At 38.3% G+C, this 25,364-nt stretch overlaps 2 protein-coding genes across 7 annotated transcripts in view; both read left to right on the top strand.

Moving 5' to 3' along the window:
- The window catches only part of enah (ENAH actin regulator), an 83,701-nt gene extending 77,829 nt beyond the window's left edge, over positions 1–5,872 (top strand). For all 5 annotated transcript variants that reach the window (XM_088286309.1, XM_088286308.1, XM_088286307.1 and 2 more), the window contains one exon: positions 2,443–5,872. In XM_088286309.1, the coding sequence (XP_088142435.1) occupies positions 2,443–2,480 (38 nt within the window). In that variant the 3' untranslated portion in view covers positions 2,481–5,872. The remainder of the gene's footprint in view (positions 1–2,442) is intronic.
- A 2,091-nt stretch (positions 5,873–7,963) lies between these two features.
- Positions 7,964–24,659, top strand: lbr (lamin B receptor). 2 transcript variants are annotated; one of them, XM_088286940.1, is made up of 14 exons: positions 7,964–8,104; positions 12,986–13,153; positions 15,602–15,811; positions 16,158–16,241; positions 18,206–18,371; positions 18,641–18,837; positions 20,092–20,146; positions 20,223–20,417; positions 20,498–20,601; positions 20,906–21,031; positions 21,158–21,326; positions 21,419–21,499; positions 23,758–23,880; positions 24,290–24,659. In XM_088286940.1, exons 2-14 carry the CDS (start codon positions 12,989–12,991, stop codon positions 24,448–24,450), a joined length of 1,836 nt encoding a protein of 611 aa, XP_088143066.1. In that variant the 5' UTR covers positions 7,964–8,104; positions 12,986–12,988; the 3' UTR covers positions 24,451–24,659. The 2 variants fall into 2 exon arrangements, with proteins under 2 accessions (XP_088143066.1, XP_088143067.1); XM_088286941.1 differs by lacking the exon at positions 16,158–16,241.
- Positions 24,660–25,364: the final 705 nt, after the last annotated feature.

Here is a 25,364-nt window from a genome sequence, read left to right on the forward strand (position 1 = left end):
GAACTTTAAAAGCAGCAATGTACAAATTTTATGAAGGGTCTTCTCTATATTTTTCGCGCATAGACGGCACAATTATGTGAACATATACTGTACAATATTGCTCAGTTAACAATAAAAGAGGACAAAATCATTTATTTGTTAACGTAAAGCGACATACAGTAATCTCCCTCTGCTCATTTCTATTGCGCCACATATCCTGTTAAAATTGAGAATATATATATATATATATATATATATATATATATATATATAATATAGATATATAATATATATTATATATATATATATGTATATAATATATATATAATATATATATTAGGGGTGTAACGATTCACAAAATTCACGGTTCGGTTCGGTTCGATACATTAGTGTCACGGTTCAATATTTTTTCGGTGCAATTATTTTTTAATTTATAGTTTATTGAAGCTACTTACATTTGTTTAAACTCAAAAGCACACATTTTTTCATTTATTTAAATCTATTTTAGCAACACCTGACTCGTTTTCTGCTGCGCGTACTTAGCAACATATTAAAAAAAACAGCACCATGAAAGAAAATCAGAATATTGTACGAATACAAAATAAATTACCTTGAGAAATGACCCATCTTCTGTGGTGCATTCTAAACAACAGATTACAGTATATTTGGCAAATAAACAGCTCCTTAACAAATACAATTTAGACTATACTTATCTTGTGAAGTATATATTCAGCACCATTAACTTATTAAACAAAAACAGGACCTTGAACTCAAACTCTTGGGTTAAAGATATAGGCTATATATGGTATGTAAAAAAAATACTAAAATATTTATTAGAACATTTCTTTATTTTATATATTAAATTAAAAATATTTTTCTGCAATTCCTATTTATCAGTCGAGTATACATAAAAAACAATTATCTTCGTGAATATCATATAATTTGAAACATCATTGTTTTTAAAATTTGAATCATTGTAACACAAACTCATCCAAATGCGGTAGTGTATCATCGTGGGTGCTTGACTGTATTTTCAGAATAGGCAGAAAAAAAACACTTTATCCCTTAAATTATTTTTTGAAACCACTGTACTTTGTATTCAAATAGTGCATTGTACAACTGCAAAATATTTTAAATTAAATTAAATAAAACAGGTACAGTTGCGTTTGGGCGCACTAATTTCCATCCTCCGCAACTTCTTTCAGACTTTTCTGGTTAAATCATCAGTCATATGACTTTCAAGCAGCCGTGTCTGAATAACGTTGCATTTGATGTCCCACTCCGCAGTGACGTTAAGTGCCGTAACGGTCAGCTGGCGCAGCCAGGGGCTGCTGACAAAGCCGCTGCTATTTTGACTCTCGTCTTGTTGAACAAATCAGGAATTGCAGTATTGGTATTGCAGTATAGGTTAAATAGGTCCACGCAGGAACCTTAGAACGTTCCACTCATTTTCACATTGAAGTGATGTCGGCGTAAATGTGACCATGTTTGTTGTACCACCACCGACGTAGTTAGCATTGTGTGACACTTGCGACCTTCTGTTGAAGTTGTAGTCCACGACACGCTTTCCGTCTGGTGCATACTTGAAAACTAAATTACTTCCAAAAGCTAGACGTGAAGTTTGGTGGAGCTTCTTCCGCTTCTGGGATGCTTTATAGCCACGATGCAACCGCTAGTGAGCTTCTTGTGCAGCTTGAGCCAAAATGAATGTGGGAGGGGCAGTAACGTACAGTGAATGGGTCTGCGCTCACCAATCCAGCATATAAAAGGCGGAGTAGGCAGCGTTGCTCCTCATCGTCATAACATTTTGCGTATTGTTCGATCCAGTGCACACCAAACCGTGACCACTGTATCGAACGATTCAATACAGATACACGTATCGTTGCACCCCTATATATATTTTTTTTTATTCAAGTAAAAAAATATATATACGTTTTTTTTTCACATGAGTGCTTGGTGGTCAGGTACCAAGTGCTTAAATATGGACACAATGGAGCAGACCACAACATTCAATAAATCTCTTGCAAACCATTTTTGATTTAAAACAACAATTTTTTTTCAATTTTTTTAATATTATTATTTTTTTATTTTTACATTAACTCATTCACTGCCATTGATGGGTATAGAAGCCAAAAAGTGAATTTATTTTACCTGTGCTGCTAGTGAATAAGTTTTCGGTGTTACAAATATCCTATTGATGTGAGATTTTTTTTTAAAAATGGCTAAATTGGACTTAGGTGTTTTTCACAGGACAGCGACGGCATAATTTTGAAGTTTATTTTTGGGCTCTTATGTCACACTCGTGGACTATACTTTCTGAGAAGCACCCAGGTGATTAATATTGACCCTTTTCCACTACGTGGTAACTACTTTGCATGATACAGCTGTGCAGTGGAAAAGCAGCATAAGAAAGCACTTAACTAGCATTTATCTTATTTTTGTACTGTTCTTTTGTGTCCTCAGCAATCAGGGAGGAATTGGGCAGGTCCAGTACAGCATAAATGATCCATATTCCCGCTTCTCCAAATCCAAGACTACATGACTCAACTTGGGTCACGCTAAGACTAGATATTACAGCCACCCAGAACAAGATTTCAACCTAGTAGCGGTGATGACAATGAAGACAGCAATCATGAATACATGAGAGGGTATCTGGGGTGGAACAGCATCCTCCTGAGTGATGTTTGTATAACTCTTCGAGATGGGACTAATCCTCCTCTTTCTCCTCCTCACACTTTCCACACCTGTCCTACTGAGGACATCGCATCCTGGAGGACTCAGCAGTCTGAAAGAAAAGTGCATGTCTTTTTGCAAAAAAAAAAAAAAAAACTTTCCTCTGTTTTTGTTGTCCTTAAATGAGGAAAAATACTAGAATGGAACTCTTCAAAGATACTGTAAAGTACATTGGTGCAGAAGTAAATCAGAAAATATTCTGGTGATTTTTCTATCAAAAGGCACGTTTTATTAAGAAACAGGAATAAAATAGGGATGGAAAAATCTCCCCTACCCCTCCTCCCATAATGCCACAGCAGTAGCGTACGTGCGAGTGAATGAACAAGTGTGAATGAAAGCGAATGAGGCAGCCCGCCACTAATGGACGCTGTAAAGCTCGTCTTCCTCAAATGCTATTTTAACCTAAATATGTACAAAAGAGAGAAGAAATTATTTAGAAAACCATGTATCTGTTCAAGCCTATATCAAAGGCCGCATCAAGTAGGTCCATAATGGTCATAATCACGTAACATCGTTTCATCTTCTTTGTTTCTGTTGCTTAGCAAGGGAAGCTGCATCTCAGACAGCAGCCGTGGTAGCTCGCTAGCAAGCAAAAAGTGCTATTTCGCTAACACCCATCATGCTATTCGAGCATGGACACTGTAGATGGACTCCTCTCTATCTCGTTTGACAATAGTTTTATTTTTTTTTTCTTTACAAAACAGAAGGTAAAAAAAAATCTGCCAAGAAAATTCATTCACCTTCTCAAGTTTATTACAAGCAATAAGTGTAGCATCTGTCATAAAGCCCCTTCAAATATGTTTCTGTCTATCAGAGCTCTCTTTAGGAAGAAAATGACTGTGTGCAATGATGTCTCGTGGTTTGCAACGCATGATTTCACGGATCTCTGTTACATTCAATCATACTGTATCCTTCATGTCTTTTGCTGTTGGAAAGATTTTTCTGTAATTTTAAATTTTCCCAACAGACTATACAACGAGTGTTCTATTCTTGGTTGGGTTTCTTCAAGGGTGTCAATGTGCCATTCAGTCGTTCACCAGTGCTTACTTTTTTTTGCCTTAAATTAACTAAGAAAAGACAATTTAGATCATTTTATTTTCCCACTCCAAATTCATTAGTTGAAGAATTCATTTGATTAGATCCAAAATACCTTGTGAACTAAATGATTTTATACTAATTTCATTCAATAAGCATTGAACGGAATCCCGACAGGTCTGTGAAAATGAACATAGTGTAGATGCAAAACAAATTGCACAGTATTGTTGCAAGGCTTTAAAGGGGATGTCAACATCTCCAAAATAATTTGCAACAATAAATTCTATGCGCCTTCACTCGTCTAAACATAGCATTCTGATTAATATTGCCTTTGTAGGATGCAAGTTAAGCAATAAAATTCACCTTTTAGCCATTTGAGGGGCGGACATTTTGTCACTTTCTGTTGACTGAAAATGACATGATTGGAGGTGATTTGAATGGTGATGTCATTTTCAGGCAACAGAGAGTAACAAAATGGCCGCTGACTGAGATAGACTAAAACAGGTGCATTTTACTGCTTAATTCAAATTCCAATAATGTAATATTAATCAGAATTCTCTGTTTCAACTTGTGGGACTTCATAGAACATATTATGGTGAAGAAAAGTTTTGCGTTGACTTCCCCTTTAAAAAAAAAAATTTCAATTCACTCTCTCTGCATTTGTTTTATTCTGGGGCTATTTTAAGTTTGAAAATTTTTATTTGTTGAATTGGTTTCTTTTAGCTGTAAGTGGCAAAACACTGCAAAATGTTACTTCTTTTTTTTTTTTTTACATTTTGACAAAACGTTCCATCCAAAATTGTTCATGCTGTTGAAATCCAATGTTATAAATTTTATTTGCTGACTTGAGAATGGTCCAGAATATTATCTTTGCTCAAAATGTTCCGAAAACATCAGAAATATTTCATAAATCAATTTGCGATGTTATCATTTTAAGTGGTGTAACATACAACATTGTGCCACTTTCTTGTCATATCAACTAATTTGATTTCACTTTGACTCAATATTTGGTCAGGCAATTAATAATCTTGGTTTCATTTCTATGTAAAAACCTGAAATATAGGCAGAATTAACAATTTGTCTTTGGGCGTTTTTAGACGAACATTTAAACTGATCAACTTCTCAAAACTAATCTTATTTTTTATGCACCCTATCCTTTCAAATATTTTGGGTATTCAAACCAAAGCAGCAGATACATACAGGTTTGAATTCTCTTTTAATACTTTCATTTCTCAATCCACGGTTTTATTCTAAACATTCAAACAAGAGGCTATTGCACTTTAGTACGAAACCACAAGACATACTCAAACACGTCACAACTGCAGTGTGGCGATTTCTCACCAAAGGACTTGACAAACAATCATACTCAACAAAGTCGCCTTGCTTATTGTTCAATCATCAATGTCAGGAGATTTAATCGCCGAATCATATCTTAAATGCACAGTACATCCACGTATTGGTTAAATGTTACAATCTCTGTTGACTCCATGTGGTTTGTGCCTTGTTCCGAAGTTGGATTTAATCGATGACTAGTAATAATATGTGTCCATCAAATACACTTATATTGTGTATTTCTATGTTCCATTGAAGAGAGAGCTCAACGACCTTGGTACTGTTCCTCACCAGGAAGCATCTGTGCAAAAATGATCTGCTTGGTTGTTTCCAAGTTGTCTTTTTTTTTTTTCTTTTTTTTTTTTTTACTGCTCTGAAGTACAATCAGACGTTGGCCTACAAGTGTTAAGGGGAGATCTTCACTCTTAGTTTGAAAGACACACAAGTCCCTTATGCCAGTTAAATGTGTTTAATAAATTTGCTTTTGATGCCTAATTTGGAATTGGGACAAGGAACGCCTGTGTCCACATGTTTTTGTCAGTTTGATGATGGAAACACTTGTTTATGTTTGGTTATAAATACAGGGAAATGGGATTGTGAATTTGCAAGTATTTTTGAGAAGGGGCTTAAAGCTTGAAGGGACGGTACGTTTCAAAAGGTTTGGGTTGGTTTCCACACTTGTTCTTTTAACATCCACATTGTGTACTATACTGTGTTCTTGTTAATTAGTCTTTTCTTACATGCTAACATTTTTGTTTTGTTTGAGCAAGTTAAATAAAATTGCAATACAAGACATAGTAGTTATTACTCTGTCCATCTGTCTTTCTTACATATACTTGGGATTTTCTCAGGCTATGAAAATGCAGTAAAACTTCTTAACCACCCTGAATACATAAAATTCAAATTTTAACAAAGCAATTCCAAGAAAATATCCCTTGAATGTTGCAAAAAACCTCAGAGGAGGAACTGGTATGGTGACATGCACATGTATTTTCGTCGGGTGCGGTGGTTTCTTGTATATCAAATTTGAGGTACAAGATGGAGCCGGAGACGGCTGATATTTTTGTTCACAGTGTTTATCATGTATAATTTTAACTCAGTTAAATATTTTAACTCAGTTAACTAAGTTTGATTTATTTAAAAAATAATATTGTGCCATATTAGCTGTCTTTAGCACGTCTCAGGACAAAACACTGTGTTTAAGTTACCACTGGGCCTTGCAAACCAACACTGCTGGAGTGTGGCGCTTGTGGGCAGTTTTGAGAAATGTTTCAAAAATAAATGTCTGAAAAGATGTCTCCATTTAGATCGTATTCAAGAATCCAAGAAAGCTATTAGAACAGTCTTTGAATTAAATATACTTCATATTTGGTAATTTTGCATCAATTCCAAGATATTATTCAAGTAAATATCTGTTATAAGCTTCGCAAAAAATAGTAGTTGAAAAATGTGATTAATCATGGAAGATTTTGTGATTAATTAGTTTTAAAAAATTAATCACTTAACAGCACTAATTTTTATTATTTAGTAGTAAACCACTTTTCAAATTTATCATGAGTAATGCAGTTTCTTTATCTCAATGTGTATTTAACCTGGTTACATTAATTTTGTCCAAATGTTACTTAAAATATGAACGGTTTTATGATAGTGACAATGAGTGGGACACATTACTTGTATTTGCGTTATTTTCTATGAATATTTGTTTTTCTAAATTGGAGGTCAATTAGGATCCCAGATGGGCTTTCATCAACGTGATTCGGCTTCTCTTTTACAAGCAATTGATTAAAGGTAACACCAGCATCTCTTCTACTTTTGTAGTTTTACAGTATTTGAATGTCATTTAGAATTGCCTCTCCCCCAATCTGAGCACATCTGCACCACTGCGTCCTACATTCACCCTCAGTGAAAAAGAACAGGAAGCAGAAGAGAAAAATAGCACCCGAAATGAAACTGCACGAATTGTCAGTTATTCGCTTTAATGGACATGGCACAATTCAAACCGTGTTTCAATGATGTCATAAAATCAAGATAATGTTTACACTGCCAGTGATTATGAAAACTGATGGGATTTTCGAGCAGCATTTCAGCTGTTGACCTCATATAAGCGCAAAACATACATAATGTATATATACAGTAATGACATGATAAAAAAAAATTATTCAGATTATGACAAAAACATTTGAACAAAAATTGCTGACCATTTGCGGATATTTAAGTAGTATGGATGAAAATGTTAAATTTCATATAGTTTCCTTCTGTAATGCAAATCTGCAGCATTTCAGTGCAAGTAGGAAAAAAAGCTTCCTGCAGTTTATTGGTTGTAAAATGGGCGTTGCATACCGAGGTCTGGCTGTGCATTTGCAGTTTGTGGTAGGCTTTTTTTGGGGGGGGGGCTTTCAGCCATGTGAGCCTCAACTCAGAAACAGGAAGACACTCTGAGCTGTCGTTTACCTTAATTGGATTGGGTAACTAAAAACATAAAGCACGCATGTAAAACAAAGGGTGTATCTAACATTTGGCTGTCAGTTTACATGAATGCATTTGCTTTTGGCAGTTTGTGTCCCAATATCCCAAAAGGAAAAACTTACTGTATTATCAATACAATTCAGTTGATTTATAGACATTCCAGAATAGTAGCATTACCCACATTCTTGGTATAATTTTTTTTTTCTGAAGCCCAATGAGACGACCTTATTTGACACGCCATAAAACGGTACAGTATTCCTTCAGAGCGGCGCATTTACTTGCGCAACTGCGCGCGCGCGTCCCAGCACAGTTAAAATATCGTGACAACCAATGAGATCACGGAGAATATTTTGAAATGACGGTGAGCAGGCCAATCAGATGCCTTCGCGCCTTCCTGGTCACCAGTAGCTTTTATCGAGAGGGAGGGCGATACACGCCTACGTCAGACGTTAGCGGACTTGCAAATTCTAAATATTAAGATTGATTTGTTAGGTCGTAACTTTGTTGCGGGAAGTTTTTAGCCCCGATTTTGCAACTCTTGGATTTATCGCAGCAAGTGGTAAGTGCATCCGTCTCTCACATGCTCGCTTATAATGCATGGAAGCAAACCGCTTTCCGTTTCTCTTCTGTGGGACTTTATTGGTTTAGCTGCAGCTAGCTGAGCTGGGGTTAGCTCGGAGGTTTAGTGACTCCGACTAGTTCCTGGAGCTATGACTTAGTTCCATTTGTTTTACTGAAACTGTGAACGAAACAATTGCTTCATAAATTCCCCCGTTAAAAAAAAATTCTTATGAATTGATTTTATTTACTTCATGACGCTGTTCAGTTCATATTTATCATTGCGTTGTTACAACTTTAAAACGTCACAAATGGGTAGCGTCAACGTTCATTGATGAACTTCAGTAAGTAGACAGAGACTATTACCTCACGATAACCAAGACGTTCTAATTAAGATTGGAAAGCTACCGTGACGAGCTGCTTACTTGGTTTTTGTTTTGCTTCTGCCACACGTACGATCTCTTGAGGTGGACGTTTTCTTTTTTTTTTCCCCACGGCAGTAACTGGTGGGTTTGTATTTTTTTTTTCATCAACACAATTTGAATGCATGACGTTTTCCCTCCCTTCTTTTCGCCGAGCGGGACTTCGCCGGTTTAAAGCTAACGTTAAAGAAGCAGCAATCGTATATAAATATATGAAATATAAAATATATACTGTACACACAATCAAACTTTCAGACGCCTTTTATTGTCTTATGCATTTATTTATCGATTTTTAACCATATGCCCAAAGCAGAATAATATGGTTAAAAAAATCAATAAATAAATGCATAAGACATGTGTGTGCGTGCGTGCGTGTGTGTGCATATATATATGTGTGTGTGTGCGTATATATATATATATATATATATATATATATATATATATATATATATATATATATATATATATATATATATATATATATATATATATATATATATATATATATATATATATATATATATATATATATATATATATATATATATATATATATATATATATATATAAGGGCTGTCAAAATTAAAGCATTAACTCAGGTGATTAATAAAAAAAAAAATCAACTCAGTGAAATATTTTAACTCAGTTTGATTTATTTAAAAAATAATTTGCATACTTTGCAAATATTGTGCCATATTAGCTGTCTTTAGCACGTCTCAGGACAAAACAATGTGTTTAAGTTACCACTGGGCCTTGCAAACCAACACTGCTGGAGTGTGGCGCTTGTGGACAGGTTTGAGAAATGTTTCGAAAATAAATGTCTGAAAAGATGTCTCCATTTAGATCGTATTCAAGAATCCAAGAAAGCTATTAGAACAGTCTTTGAATTAAATATACTTCATATTTGGTAATTTTGCATCAATTCCAAGATATTATTCAAGTAAATATCTGTTTTAAGCTTCGCAAAAAATAGTAGTTGAAAAATGTGATTAATCATGATTAATCATGGAAGATTTTGTGATGAATTAGTTTTAAAAAATTAATCACTTGACAGCAGTAATACACACACACACACACATATATATATATATATATATATATATATATATATATATATATATATATATATATATATATAAGGGCTGTCAAAATTAAAGCATTAACTCAGGTGATTAATCAAAAAAAAAAATTAACTCAGTGAAAGGGGGGGGGGTGTACATGAGCGCGCATGGTTGTTCGTCTCTGTGTGCCCTGCAATTGGCTGGCAACCAGTTCAGGGTGTCCCCCGCCTACTGCCCGAAGATAGCTGGGATAGGCTCCAGCACCCCCCGTCCCTTGTGAGGAGAAGCAGTATAGATTATGGATGGATAGATACTTAACCAAGTTGGTCCCATTGAGGTAAAGGCCCTCTTTTCCAAGAGAGGCCAGGCCAAGACAGGCAGCAGCTAAATACAGAGTGATTGACATAAACGTGAGACAAGGTACATTTGACAAAGCACTAGGGCTGGGCGATAAACCGAAAATTTACCGTTACCGAAATTTATTACAATTACCAACAAAAATTTTCACATGTCAGTAAATTCGGTGTTAAAAAAAAAAGGATGTATTTTCTGTCTGCGGCTATGTTCATGCCCCTTTAAGACGGCGAAGCGTGTAGTCACGTGACTCCACCCAGCTGAACAAGAAAGAAAACAGACGACGTGGTCGTAGCTGGCGATTCAAATCCAGAAGCGGCTGACACGGCGGAAGATGAAGTAACGTTAGTTGAAGTTGTTCCTGTTGCGCTTGTCCCAAAAAGAAATTAGACAGACGATGTTATTTATTGTGCATTTTTATCATTACCGAGGTAAAATTGCTCAATTTATCGCGATATTGATTTGAGGTCATATCGCCCAGCCCTACAAAGCACAACATTATGGATTAAGCTATCAATAAATATAAAGGACAAAAATAGTTGTTACGCTAACTGGGTCAGATCCGTGGTGGGACTTTTTTCCAACCTGATTCACCTGTTACGTTTCCAAGATGCAGAACAGGTGGAACTTGGTGTTTTCAGCAGAGGAGATGTGACAGTTTAAAGCCCCATCCCACACACCCCAAACACATACACACACACCCCCACACCCCCACGCACGCACACACACACGCTGGCCTCTGTGCCATCTGATGGGAAACAGCATTCCAAATCCACAAGCGGCATCCCACAAGCCAGTAGTAGGATCGCAGGAACTAACTTTGGGTGTGTCCCGTCTTTTTCTGGATTTTAGGTTTGGTTACTGGTTGATTGGTTAATAAATCTTGATTCTAGTAATCCTGCTGAGCCAACCTGCCAGTGAGTATGTGTTAAATCAGCTTTGCTTTTTGTGAGTGAAATTAGTTTATCGCTGCTAAATATTTGATTTTGCTTTATTTTCTTTTGCAAATTTATTGGAGATTTTCAGTAAAGAGTTCATCTTATATGTCAAACGCATTGTTTAAATGTAATAAAACCTCCCCACTGAAAATAATTGAAACAAAAGTTAGTCCATTTAATGTGCAACCGATAATGATGACTCATTAGGAAAAGAATCATTACTGAAATCTATTAGCCTTAATATTGTCATTTATTGGTCCAAGTCAAAACATATTGTCTTCCCACTAGCTGGTATAATAGACAGTGGCAGTGAAAGCGTTGTTTGTCAGAAGTGGCTGGATGGTCCTTCACCAAATGACACATGGCTCTGGTTAAACCTCGCAGGAACAGACCTGTCAGCAGTTTTGCATTAGTGTTGGTTTTCAACACACTGAGCCTCTCTGGTCACTATTAATGCATAATGCTGACCTTGCCGGGCCTACCATATTCTACCCAGTGGCATATACTACAGTAGAGTGGCATTTTAATGCTCTAGATTGGTTTCTATTGTAGATTAGGAGTTGCAGCTATGCGAGGAGCAAGTGCACAGTTTAGTATACTATGTCTGATGATGCAAGGATGTTTATAAGGAAAATGAATAAAACACTGCTGAAGAACTGGTTTTAATTATATTGTAAACCCCCAATAGTTCCCAAGCCCTGCCATGTACGGCAGGTTGTAGCATTTGAAGTAAACCTGTCTACTGTTTATCGAGCATCAGCAGAATTATTCTCAAGCATTTTGTCAATGTTTAGCAATTTTTGCAGTGCCCTAAAGCCCGTTGGCCACTGTAGTTCTGTTGTTAACAGAAAAAATAAAACAAATTACTTTTGTTGGAACCATTTCCAAATTATTTGGATGAATAATATATGATTTATGAGTCGTGACTCCCACGTAGCTGGATGAAGATAAGTGTGACGCTGATCATTTTCGAGCTGATACCACTGAAATTGATTCCCAAATTTTGAACATCAATGTGGTTGATACTTCAGTTGATGCTCTGCATTTGCAGTATCGTACCACGAAGTAAATCAGTACTGATATCGTGTCGCAGACCACACAAGGTCCACACCAGCTGCAGAGCAGCTTGTGTCGCAATAAAACCTTTTAGTTACATATTGACATGTAGTTCCAAACACTTTTAGTAGCCGCCAACATTCAAATGTTTCAGCTGCCAGAGGAAAACGTGCATATGGGAAACAATTCCGTTGTGGTGTTTTATTTTGCGGAGCTAATCAGTGACATCATTGATTGATCTGTGTGAATTGAAGACATAACGGTTGATCAAAAAAATGTGCCAACATGCAAAATATCCTCCGATCCAATCCAAACTATCAGATCGGCGTAAAGTCTAAAAAAAAAGCACCTGTTAATGACTGTGTACATGCAGTGAAGACTCTCTGTAACTTCTACAGACAACCCAGGCTAAAGTTTGCTGATCTTGGTTCGTAATCCCAACCAGTTATCAAGTATCACTTCAACCTACTTCATTGAAACCATTTACAACTTCTATGATGCAGGGCTTTGATACCATCTTGTGGCATCTTTGGACATTACACAAGCGCAAAAAGGTCCAGAAATATGTTTTTCTGAAGCTGATGATAGGTTTCATAGAAAAAAATAAAACATAGTTAGGTGGGTTCACTGTACTCAGAAAAACTTTAAAACAAAATATTCAAAAAGAATTAGAACCTGTGAAATTTTTAAAAGTCTGTTAGGTGGGTAAAGTACGTCCTTATTGCGGATGAACACCGAGGGAGCCCCGCTACGACTCTCATTCAAGTGAATGACAGCAGCGCATGCGCCTGTAATCTATTTACTTATTTATTTTTTTACTGTAAGCTTCAATATTAGTATGACTCCCATAAAGTTGGCATCTTCTTTAGCTCCTTTTTGGGGGTGGTTGTTTTGATCACGTTGTGCTGCATGCTAAATCCGGCGGCTGCTGGATACAAGACCAGGAGCGGTTCTGGAATGGACTGCTTGTCTGTGAGTGAATTCTCCCCCATTTCTCACTCTCCTCTTATTTTTCCGTCCTTCTCTTTCATATTTCTTCATGCGACCGAAGACAATGCCAAGAGTGAAGTACCACAATGGGGACATGGTGATGGGTCGCTGGCCTGGAAGCAACCTGTACTATGAAGTTAAGGTATTGGGTTTTGAAGCCAAAAGTCAACTGTACACGGTCATCTACAAGGATGGAACTGAGCTTGAGCTGAAGGAGCAGGACATTAAGGTATGACTAAATCTTATCGGGGATTTAAAACATGCACACATTGCCTTTTCCAATGCATTTTTTTTTTCTGATATCAAAAATGAGACCTAGATAAATCATTTCAAACATTTTCCACCATTTATGCAACCCACATGTACAACAACCATGAAGTATTTTAGAGTGGAAAAGTAAAAATAAAAAACTGAAGTATTAGATTAGGCCTCTTTGACAGATAAGTAGAGGGCGGCATTGATCAGTGGTAGTGCGGTCGTCTCACCCAGAGCTTTGCTGGTTTGATTCTGCGCCCGTGTGACAATGTCGAAAGTGTTCTGAGCAAGTCACTGAACCTCCAGTTGCTCCTGATGCTTTGCCATCAGAAGGTGAATTCAAATCAGTGTGAAGCTCTTTGAGGTCCTGATTAGTTAAAAAAATGCCATGCAAGTGGAAGACCATTTTGGAAAAAAAAATAGTATTGCGATTTTTCTGACAGATATTGCGATTTCTATTTAATTTGCGATTAGCTTTAAAATGTACTATGACATTTACAAACATGGCAGAAAATGCCATTAAAACAATATAAGCTATTACTGTAATAAAGCAAAGACACTTTTTTGAGGGTGGCATTTTTTTCCTCAAGTTTTTAAAATCTACTTTCTGTCAAGTATAATTTTGGAGTCATGTGTGATTGTCCATATAATTATCTCAATAAAATTGTTGCCCTTTCGCAAGGCTAAAGTGATTAAAATATATAATTTGGAGACCTGTTATTGTGTAGATCTCAAAACTCAGTACTCTGTGATGCAAATATTATTGATGAGATTATAAATATTTAATATTCGTTTGATATCAAACTGCTTTGTCATGATGACGTCAGCCATATATATGTTGTGATCTGAGAGCGTCTGCTAAATTGCTAATGTAGCCGCCATCTTATTTTATTTCTAGATACATACTGTTTGAAATATAACATTTCTGTTCATAGCTGCTGGCTCTCTGCCCTAACGCGGTTGTAGCCAGACGTCTGTTAAAGGTCGACTGTACAACTAAATGCTTATTTGGATCGAATCTGTATTTCACTTTAGCATTTAGCATGTTACCACTCCTCGTTAGCCTCCTTGTTAGTGGGGTAGTTTATATGTTGCCACGGAGGAGATGATCTATGTCACGCAGATCGTTGCTGCTGCTATGCATGGACTTGCATGTAGTACAAATAAAGTCTGTACTGCTGCGGCGCAAGATAGCTTGGTGGCTAGCCTTCATGTAGCGGCGAAATAAACTACTTCCAGGACCGCGGACAACAGCGTGACACTTTTTTAAGATTTTTTATTTTTTATATCAGTACGGCACTGGTTCATGTGACCTGCTTCATGAACGTGGGACACAAACTGCAGCTTAGACGATCTTAAAATCGTGATTTCGGTCCCCAAACGATCAATCGTTCGCGCTAATTTGCACCCTTTCACACTTACTAGTTGAATCCAGTTAAAACCATTGAGCCACACATTGTCAAATGGACGAGGCAGTGCCGTCCTCCTGTTTGGGGGCAGCACAGGCAGTAAAAGTATAGCAACCATTTTGGATTACACGTTCTTCCGCATCTGCCAGAATAAGTCTGTCTCGAATTTTCTGGCTCTCTTGGTAGTCACTGCTAGCATAATATACATGTATTAATGATAAAAGGACCGATGAAGGTTGCCTCATAAGGTTTCCCGGAGCCTAACGGACTCATTAGCGTGCAGGAGAGCGGCGCACGGAATGTACTATTATAAGGAACTGCATGAAGAAATCCACTGACGGATGATGTAAAGTTGGCTGCTGTGAAAAAGGCACGTTCAACCACCGATTGTGCGTCCGCCCCCTACCCCCCAACACAACTACAAACACACACACACACACACACACACCAGTTCTGAATCTGTGTGCTTGCGTCTGGATCAAATACACCAAAATTTGATTACACCATCTGCACCACAACTTAGACCTTGTTTTACCTGGTCTAAATTTTACTGTAGTCTACTTTCTGTCACCAAATTGTGCACCAGGGGGCTTGTAATTGAAAACGCACCAGGTCCATCGGAATTTCCGGCGACACGTACTAGCACGATCTGCCAAATTCCCAAATACGGTAAACTAGATTTGCGAAACGTGCGTTCGTCTATTGATATAGAGCTCCAAGTGTGTTTAATGTAAAAAACTATTTCTGTTCTGTAACATAATATTAAAACTGAATAAAAGTTTTGTGTTTCTACTTGTATGAAGTGTAAATTTAAGCTGAAAGTCACACGTACACGTGTTGATGTGTGCCTTGAAGGAGTGTGGCTTAGTGAGTCATTTGGAGCTGGAGTCAGTTGAATTGACTGTTCATTCCTTGGCTGTGTTTTCATTTTCTATTTGTCTGTTTCCCATTCAAATTGTGTCATCTACATTTTATGTCAACACTGAAATTTCTTTTTCAACTATTGCTTCCAGAATACTCATGGTTTCCAGCCGCGCTCTCGCTCTCGTTCCCAATCACCGGCCCGCCGTCGCAGCCGCTCCCGGTCCCCGGCAAGGACCACACGCCGCTCTTCTTCACGCGCAGCAGCAGCGGCCGCCGCTGCTGCAATAACAGAGAGCGTGCCATCATCACGCAAGGATTCAAAGTTGAAGGAAATGGTTGAAGTCCGACTCAGTCCTCTGGTAAGAGGCATGGCTGCCCTATTCATTTCTTCACTAAATTAATAGTTATATGAAAATTTGGTTGAAAGTTATAAACAAAGACAATCATGCGCGGCATTGTTCAAGATTTTCGATGTCGTCGTGCATTGTATTTATACCAAGAGGTCGTCTTTAGCCAATATAATAACTTGACTTAGTGCATTGTCAAACTCAGCAGTTATTTTCCATTATTTATTATAGAGTCCTCATCAATCTTGGTAATGTTTTTTCTGTGATTTAAGTTTTTGACCACACCATTGTCACGCTTCCATTTGTCTATTTTGTCCCTGTCCATCTCCAATACTCTCCCTCCATTGTTTGACAACAGCAATCCACAATGGCTGCTGAGAGCAATAGCAACAATAAGCATGAAAACAAAGAGGAGAATAACACTGCAAACAATGTAAATCAGGTGAGTTTAACTCAAACACAAAAGCAGTGTTATCAGTTTCATGATCATGTGGTCCTTCATGACAAATACTTGTTACATGTTCATGGTACTTGAGTGAGGCATTATTCGGTCCACCTCTCAGTAACATGCATCCATCCAACCATTCATTCTCTGAACTGCTTATCCTCACTATGGTCACATTTTACAAGAAGTAAAGTTTAATCATTCCACAATACCAAGAGCAAAGCAAAGTGATTTGCAGTTAAAAAGCAGTACAAAGAACAAAGATAAATAACAATTTTGTTGGTGTTTATTTATGTCCGTGCCTTCGTGCAGATGTTTCTCAAGAACACTGAGCCCACCAGCCATTGGGAAAAAAATGACAGTTGGAAGTAGAGCTGGGCGCTATGACGACACATATCACAAAGGCAATAGAAACATTTATATCGTGTCTATCGTTATTTTTCTTCTTTCAGGTGAATATGGATGATCTGTATGGATCACGGATCAAAGATGATCCGTTCCACCACTTTATTATAATGAAGAAATAGTCACATATTAAAGCGCAATTGTATTATTGAGGGACAAAATTGCAATTACAATATTTTTCAAAATAATTCGGCCTTATAGTGTATACTGAGTGAAGTAATATTACACAAAAAAGTCATGCAACACATTATTTACTCCATATGAGGGAAAACATAAACATTTGAATGACCGTGACTGCAAATAAATTGATTATTAGAAAGAAGACACTAGAATGCCTTTACTTGTATTTCGTGGTCAAACCTTTCCTATAAATTCTTTGCACTGAGAGTAGTCACACGATTATCACCACAAGCACGGATGTTCCCAGGACTGCTCTTTTTTCTGCTGCCAATGTGCTTTGAGCAAAGCCAGAGCTAATGGAATGTCATGATGCACGCACGTAAGGGGGCCCACGCCGAGAGAGGCTCCCCTCACAAGATCCTGCCCATTCAGTCGGTCACCACGCATGCCGCCATGTGCTCCTGCTTTACTTTCACTTGTTCTGATCGAATTTGCGGGCCGACAGTTGGGCATGGCAGATTATGTCTTGTAAATGAGTTGAAAATGTCAGCTCAGCATCAGATGAGAGGCCAGTGTCTCTATGATTAGTCTCTATGCTTCTTCAAGTAGTCCATCTGACCAGTTGAGTCATAACTTTGTGGAATTATTTGTTGTGTACTGGACAAGTACTCGATTCGCTAGCACTGCGACATTGGTGCCAGCAAAACTTTTAAATTCGACTTTTCTGTTTCTTATTCTCAGTCGACCATTGTATTTTAATTTCATTGCCCCTGTTACTTTTCTAATTGTTTCCTGTTTTATATACCTATGAATGTTGTATACATCTCTCTCTGTCTCAGGTCTTTACACATCCCAAATAAGATCTGACTTTGTGGCTGCATATTTGTCCTCCATACTATTTTAATTAGTTGTGTGCTTTGAATCGAGGTGGAAGAAAAGATATATGAACCCTTGTGAACCTATATTTTTTTTTTAAAGAAAAAAATGTGAATGTCTCAACTAATGACTTTTCTAAGCGCTAATTAGAGTCAGGAGTCAATTGGAGGTGTTGTTTAATGCTGCCCTGCCCTTTAAAAACATGTCACTTTTTAAGTTTTCGTTCACGTGAGATTGCCTGATGTGAATCACGCGGGTCCTACAATAAGGTGGCCTTGCCAGAACCAGAATATGTAATTGTTAACTTTCAATTGATGTTCTCAAGCCCAGGCTAAAATAGATTCTCCAAAACTTGTCCCTCTATATTGTGGATGTTCACCATTCATGTGTGGGTCTGGAATGTATGTAGATGGGTTCAAAGTATTCCAGAAAACATGCTTCATGTACAATAACCATGTGCAATGTTCCACTCGAAAAAAAAAAGACAGATTGCTGACATTAAGGACAGCTTACCAATTTTTCCTGATAAAATAAAACCTGTCTTTTTTTGTATTCAAAAGTCTAAGGCAAAGATGGTGCCGGAGCCTGAGAAGAACCAGAGTCGTTACAATCTGCGCCGCAGGAAAGATGATAGCGACACCAAACCACAACAGCTGGAGAATACCAAAGCGGTCATGACTGCTGCTGTGACCATCTACCCCCAGCTTGACTTTGGGGGCAAGATTGGTAGGTTCCTGCATGCACAGAGAACATTTTACATAGTAACCCCTCCAGGTGAAATTGAAGTCACACTGCTGTATATTTGTGTTGCAAGAGTCAATCAACAACATGACGTTATATTAAAAGAGTCTAGAATACTTGCAAACTGCCATTCTCCCACATGCGCATTGTGAAGCGTAAAGGGGTCCAATAAATTGAAAATGATTTGCAAATCATTATACGGTATTCTCAATTGGGCTTTGTAGACAACTGTTGTTGCTTCTCTCATCTTGCAGGGGCGTACTTCTGGTTGCTATTCCTGCCATCGTGGGTTCTTTTTGTGATTCTTCAAGTCAACTTGGAGGACCCCAGCTTAGTCAACTTCCCACCCCCTTTGCCGCCACTTGAGACCTTTTGGGATGCTCGGGCTCTGGGCTTTGTCGTCCTGTGGATCTTATTTCAGGTCCTCCTCTACATCCTGCCTGTGGGAAAGGTTAGTACGCAGCTGTGAACGGTATACGAAAACAAAATTAGTGCATTAGAAAAATAATAAAAACAAAAAAAAAGTGCATTGCTTTTTGGACTTGTTGGATTTGACAAGTACACGCACCTAGGCCTGCCACGATAATAATTATATCATTCGATAAATAAAATTGACATGATTGGTTTTTTTTCTTGTTACATACGTCATCAGCAGTCAGTTGCACTGATTCGTTCCCTCTCCCATCAAATCACCTTGCTTGACTCACATATCCTCTTCAGGGTTCTTTTTGTACTATTTCATTGCTTGTTCATGGATCATCGGCGCAGATTTTCTATGGGTTCCAGGAACTTAGACAGCCTGGCAACCAGCATAAGATCTGTTTCAAGTCCCAGAATTGACTGCGGGAACAGTTTACCAAGTCCAATGCAAACTCTCTGATGGATAGAGATCTTGTAATGGAAACATGTCAGTCTGCAGTATGTGCAGCATGTGAGACTTGTTTCATAACTTTGTCTTTTATTTGGAAGAATAAATATTAGCTCATTTGGAAAGCAATCTTTGTTGAGAAATAATGATCTTCTCTGTCTCTTAACAAAACCTCAGTCATTTTTATTGATATTCACTTTTTTAAGATATTTTATTGTTCTACATTTCAATGCAAATGTTCAATATATTCTTGACAATTGAAAGATAATTGTTCTAAAGAAGGATTTACTTAATTTTAACATCTAACATCAAAAATAAAATATTCTATCATTTATCATGGTAGTTTCTCATTTTTCTGACAGACCTGTGAACTCAATAAGAGACACACGTGAACCTCTAAACTCCAAGCTACAGGTTTCTGAGATTTATAAAGAACACACGTTAATGGGCGCCTTGCTTTGCCCTCACAGGAGCTCAAGCAGGAGCCATGAATGAAATTAGAGGTCAGGGAACTGTCATGGACAGAGCGGGGGATGGCGCATCCTTTTTCATTTTGGCCTGGGGCATCCTAACTTGCATCTCAGATCAAAAGAGGAAGGGGGTGAATATTTATTACTGAAGCTCACAGAAACAAAAATACACTGCTTTTACATCACTCCATTGGTAAATTATTTTCGTAAACACTATTTGACAGAAGTCTGAGCAGAGAATTCATGTCAAGTATTTTAATACAGTAGCTAGCTGGTGATGAAGCTGTCACGTTGTGTGCCTGAGATAATCAAACATTATTGTCTCCCGCCATGAGGGGATCTGTTAATTTTTTTTCCCTCTTTGCAGCTGAGCGAGGGCATGCCACTGAGGTCTGGTGCAAGATTGAAGTACAGAACCAACGGTGAGGTTCCAGGGGATCGTGATATAACATTGAACTCTCACTTTACCCAATGACTGCATTTTTCGTTCCTCGTCAGGTTTATTTGCCATTGCGATGAGCGCTGCACTTGTTGCAGCAGCCGTCCACCAGGGGATCAGCCTCACCTACATCCACAGCCACTTCTTGCAACTTTCCGTGGCAACCTTCCTCATCTCCATCCTGCTCAGCGTCTACCTGTACATCCGCTCCCGCTACGTTCCCCCAGACCAGCAGGCGCTTGGGGGAAGCTCCGGTAAGGCCAGGATGAAGAAAAACCCACACATCATTATGCCCCGTCTGCCTTATTAATTCATTTTCTTCATTTATTTCCAGGCAATATGATTTATGACTTCTTCAAGGGACATGAATTGAATCCCCGCATTAAAAACTTTGATTTGAAATTCTTCTGTGAGATGCGTCCCGGACTAATCGGCTGGGTGAGTAGATTCATTTCGTATGTTTTGTGCACGTGCAATAATTAAATACTAGTCTCATGTAGGGTTGGGCAATGTGACCTCAAATCAATATCACGATAAATTGAGCACTTTTACCTCGATAACGATAAATGCACGATAAATTCCGTCCCACTCTAGGCACTCTAGGACTTATTTTGATGTCTTAAGATGTGACAGTGAACACGTTGACAGTACTGTTTTTTCTTAGCCCACTTCTTGGCAAATTTAAATATTAACCTTCAAAGTTATGCGTTTGGGTCCTAATGACCGTGACTGTGTTTTGCAGTGCTTGATCAACTTTGCATTCGCGCTGGCAGAGATGAAGCAGCAAGGTTTGGACACACCATCCTATGCCATGATTCTCGTGAACGTCTTCCAGCTGCTCTATGTAGTAGATGGGCTCTGGAATGAGGTACACAGAAGACTTATTGATGGAATTTTCCTATATAGTACTTTCTAGAAACCGAAAAGGCTTCATAAAGTTCACATATTGATCATGAGATGAGTTCAATGTAATGCGTAAAACTACACGTTTCAGGAGGCCATCTTGACCACCATGGACTTGATGCATGATGGCTTTGGCTTCATGTTGGCCTTTGGAGATCTAGTGTGGGTTCCTTTTACCTATACCCTGCAGGCCTATTATCTGGTGAGCCACCCAAATAAACTGAGCCTCCCAGCCGTCGCTGCCATCATCTTGCTCAAACGTGAGACAAAAGCTCAACTCGTCAATTTCATAAGTTTGGTATTGCAGGAATGGCACTAATCAAATTTTCTCCAATGTATTTCTCATGTTCAGTTATTGGCTTCTACATCTTCAGAAAATCCAATTCTGAGAAAAATGCCTTCAGGAGAAACCCATTAGATCCTAAACTGTCATGTAAGTGTTGAGGGTTCCTTTTGTTACTTTTTTTACATTGTTGAATGAGAACTCATGTTGATAAAATCACACGACAAATGCCTCACTTATCAGATTGAGCAGAATGTATGTGGGGCTGATTAGTCTTGGATAATTAACACCCGGCCTGACTGTGATTTTCAAATAGCAAATAAATGATGCTACCCTAAAAGTGATTGTAATGGCCTGTATCAGTATTTTAAACCACAAACAAGATGTCAAAATAGGTTAATGGCCATTTAAACAATTACATTACAAACGTGAAATTTAGCACACTTCCGCTTAGCCTAATGAAAAGACACATTGAAAAATTGCACAGACATGCTAATACTAATAACATGGGTGTTGCGGTGTTCGATTATGGAAAGCGCTTTGTTACAACTCCAGCTGTTGTGAAATGCACTATATCGTAATGTTTAACCCTCCAAGCAACATGTTGGAACTCAAACGGGGGAGTCAGACATATAACAACACTGACAGCAATGTTCCCTCTAAGACGTGCGCATGCGCAATTGTGCGCAGCTCTCACCGTCTCAGCACACTGCAAATGTATGTAGCGCACTAAAAAAAAAAAAATCCAACCTGCATTTTGTATTTTAAATTTTGTCTCACATTAAGAATTGAGTTTATTTGGCACATAATTTAAAAAGTGTGAAGAATAAATCCTTAATCGATTTTTACAAAATATGGCTCATGTTATTTGTGGTACGAATCTCTATCCAACTTTATGCTATATTTCGATATATACAGTGAACCCTTGGTTATCGCGGTTAATGGGGACCGAGACCACCCCGCGAAAACTGAAAATCCGCGAAGTAGCGGCGCACCTTCAAAAATGCTTAAAAAAAAAAAAGTGCGAAGTAGCGGCGCACCTTCAAAAATGCTTAAAAAATAAATATATATATATATATATATATATATATATATATATATATATATATATATATATATATATATATATATATATATATATATATATATATATATATATATATATATACAGGTAGAGAGAGAGAGAGAGTGAAATTCATGTTATAACAAAAAAAAAAATATTATTAAAACTTATTATTTTTTTATTCCCCAGCCATTATTTTTGTATGTATTCAATTACTTCTTTTTGTATTTATTTAATTACTTCGACTTTTACTTGCTGGTATGCCGTCCGGTGTGCCCTGTGAAATGAAAGGTGGCATTCTTCATTTATTTATTTATTTATTCATTTATTCATTCATAACTGACAGCCTCATGCCCGGGCGGAAGGTGTTCCTCTTCGGCTTAACTACCACGCACGCCGGCCGGTCTCCTCCGGAGCTCTCGCACGGTCCCGAACGGAGTGAAATGTCGCCCCGCTAGTGCCCGGGCGGAAGGTGCTCCTATTCGGCTTAACTGTGACACACGCCCGCCCTCCTCCCCCGGAGCTTCCATTCGGTTAAACTTAGGGGCCGCTTGACACCGCCCGTGCCCGGGGAAGGTGCTCCTCTTCGGCTTAACTGTGACGCGAGCATGCCCTCCTCCTCCGGAGCTTCCATTCGGTTAAACTTAGGGGCCGCTTGACACCGCCCGTGCCCGGGCGGGCGGTGCTCCTCTTCGGCTTAACTGCCACGCACGCCGGCCGGCCTCCTCCGGAGCTCTGGTACGGTCCGAACCGCGCGAAACGTCGCCCCCGATCGTGTCCGGGGGAACGTGCTCTTCTTCGTCCACTCTCCTCTTCGCCCACGCTCTTCTTCGGCGCACGCCGGCCGTCTAACCGCTCCAGCGCCCCGTCGTGCCGCTCGGCGAAACTACAATGCCTCCGAATATTTTTTAGACCCGCGAAGCACTGAACCCGCGAAAGGTGAACCGCGAAGTAGCGAGGGTTCACTGTTTGTGGTTTGTATTTTTTGTAATATGCCTACATCATGTAACTTAAGAGCTCAGGCTTTGGACAGGTATGATATTTGTTTGGCTGCTGTGTGCAGTTTTGATGTTGCTCACCGTGGTTTAAGGAATGCTTAGGGAGTTCATGGGAAAGCTCAGATATATGGAAAATTAAAGGAAATATTGGCGAACATGCATATCATGTCTGTGAAAGGCAACTGTAGCTTGCTGTGACCATCCCCATGTATACCTGGATGTCTGTATTATACTGACCTCTGGTGGCCAAGGGGCACAGACCAGAAGAAACTACACAGCGACACAATGAATGAACGTTGTATTTAATTGTTCTTACTAAGTGCTATTTTTCCTTAAAAAAAAAACAGACCTGAAGACCATTCCCACAGCAACAGGAAAGAGTCTGCTGGTGTCTGGTTGGTGGGGGGTGGTCCGTCACCCCAACTACTTAGGAGACCTCATCATGGCTCTGGCCTGGTCACTACCCTGCGGTAAGTCACATTTAACTGATGCTGCTCTCCAATGACATTTGTGCATCTACAAATTGGATTCATTTTTTTTTCTATCCAGAAACAATCTCAAACTAAAGTGTTTTCTTCTATATTGTTTTCCGTAATTCATTATTGTCAAAGTGCATTAACAATACTTGTCAAAGCACAGAGTAACACAATGTGTAATTGTAGGAAAATTATAAAATCATGGATATGATCCTATTCTGTTCCCACTCTCTAATAAGAAAAAAAATAAAGAAAACTCATATTTCATTAGACAGCAACATTATACACTAGTGCACTAGAAGCAATCTTGTTAAAATATTATCCAATACTTTTCAAATATATAATGCTTAGACCACAATCAATTATTGTAAAAAATGAATAATAACTTCTTTAACATGTGTAGGCTTTAGTCACCTGCTGCCGTGGTACTACATGATCTACTTCATCATCCTGCTGGTGCACCGAGACTCTCGAGACATGAGCGATTGTAGGAGGAAGTACGGCTCGGCCTGGGACGAATACTGCCGAACGGTCCGCTACCGGATAATCCCCCGTGTCTACTGAGCTGTGCTGGATACTTTTTAAGCCAGTATTACAGCCACTTTAGCTCTCACACACCAATAACTTTTTTTTTTTTGTCAGGATTTGCGTTATCATTTTAAAAAAGAAAATTGATTGTGGATTGATTTTTTTTTTTGCGCTTCAGTACATTTCAAGATAGGTTTTTCAAAGAAACTAATACGGACTTTTGTCAGCATCATGAACTAAAAAGAAAAAAATTTTGCAGTTTGATGCAAAGATGATGCCTCTGCAAGGAAAGTCTTAGTAGGATGTAAATTTTTGTATATACACATTTGTTTTTATACTTCAGGTAAAACCAAACCACTTGTGTTGTTTGATTTTTAGCTCCAGATAGGATTTTTTTTTTAATGATTGTATAAGTAGCCCTTCCTTGTGACGGATAGGCTCTAAATAAGTACTGCAACTCCAACTTCTATTTTTCTCAGGACCCACAAGTATTCTTCCATGAATTTGCATTACTGAAGTATTCCTGTACATTCTCGAATTTTGTATAGATGCCTAGTGATTGACTTGAGAGTTGTTTTTAATTTCTTCCATAATGGAATCCATAGTGGATTTGATAGGATTTAGAACCTCATGGTGACTTGCCCAGTGTTGAAGAGGACAACCAACATGATCACGTTGATGAGTAATTTCATTTTCATTTTTTCTTCCAACACATTATTTTTGTGGCAAATCAGCATTGTTCTTTTGAGCGTATGGAAGATTCCCCTTAAATCTCGCTTCCTCCTATTTTCAGTTTTAATCCGATGTCTGATGACACATTTATACCGTGATAACATGCAGATATGAATTTCATCGCCATTGTTTGCAAGCTCAGCATTTGCAGCGCTTGATCGCAACAGAAGTAGAAATATGTGACTCGAAGGACTTGTAAATATATTTTCTTCATGGGG

The sequence above is a fragment of the Idiotropiscis lumnitzeri genome, chromosome 21 (genome assembly GCF_059441095.1).
Source record: "Idiotropiscis lumnitzeri isolate Australia: NSW breed Sydney's pygmy pipehorse chromosome 21, RoL_Ilum_1.0, whole genome shotgun sequence".
Taxonomy (NCBI): Eukaryota; Metazoa; Chordata; class Actinopteri; order Syngnathiformes; family Syngnathidae; genus Idiotropiscis; species Idiotropiscis lumnitzeri.

What these genes read in the sequence shown, in the direction of transcription:
- lbr (XM_088286940.1), top strand. Translation starts at nt 12,989, where the DNA reads ATGCCAAGAGTGAAGTACCACAATGGGGACATGGTGATGGGTCGCTGG. An exon ending in ATTGAAGTACAGAACCAACG is followed by an intron (nt 20,147 to 20,222) that starts GTGAGGTTCCAG and finishes GTTCCTCGTCAG; the next exon opens with GTTTATTTGCCATTGCGATG. An exon ending in TGCCATCATCTTGCTCAAAC is followed by an intron (nt 21,327 to 21,418) that starts GTGAGACAAAAG and finishes TCTCATGTTCAG; the next exon opens with TTATTGGCTTCTACATCTTC.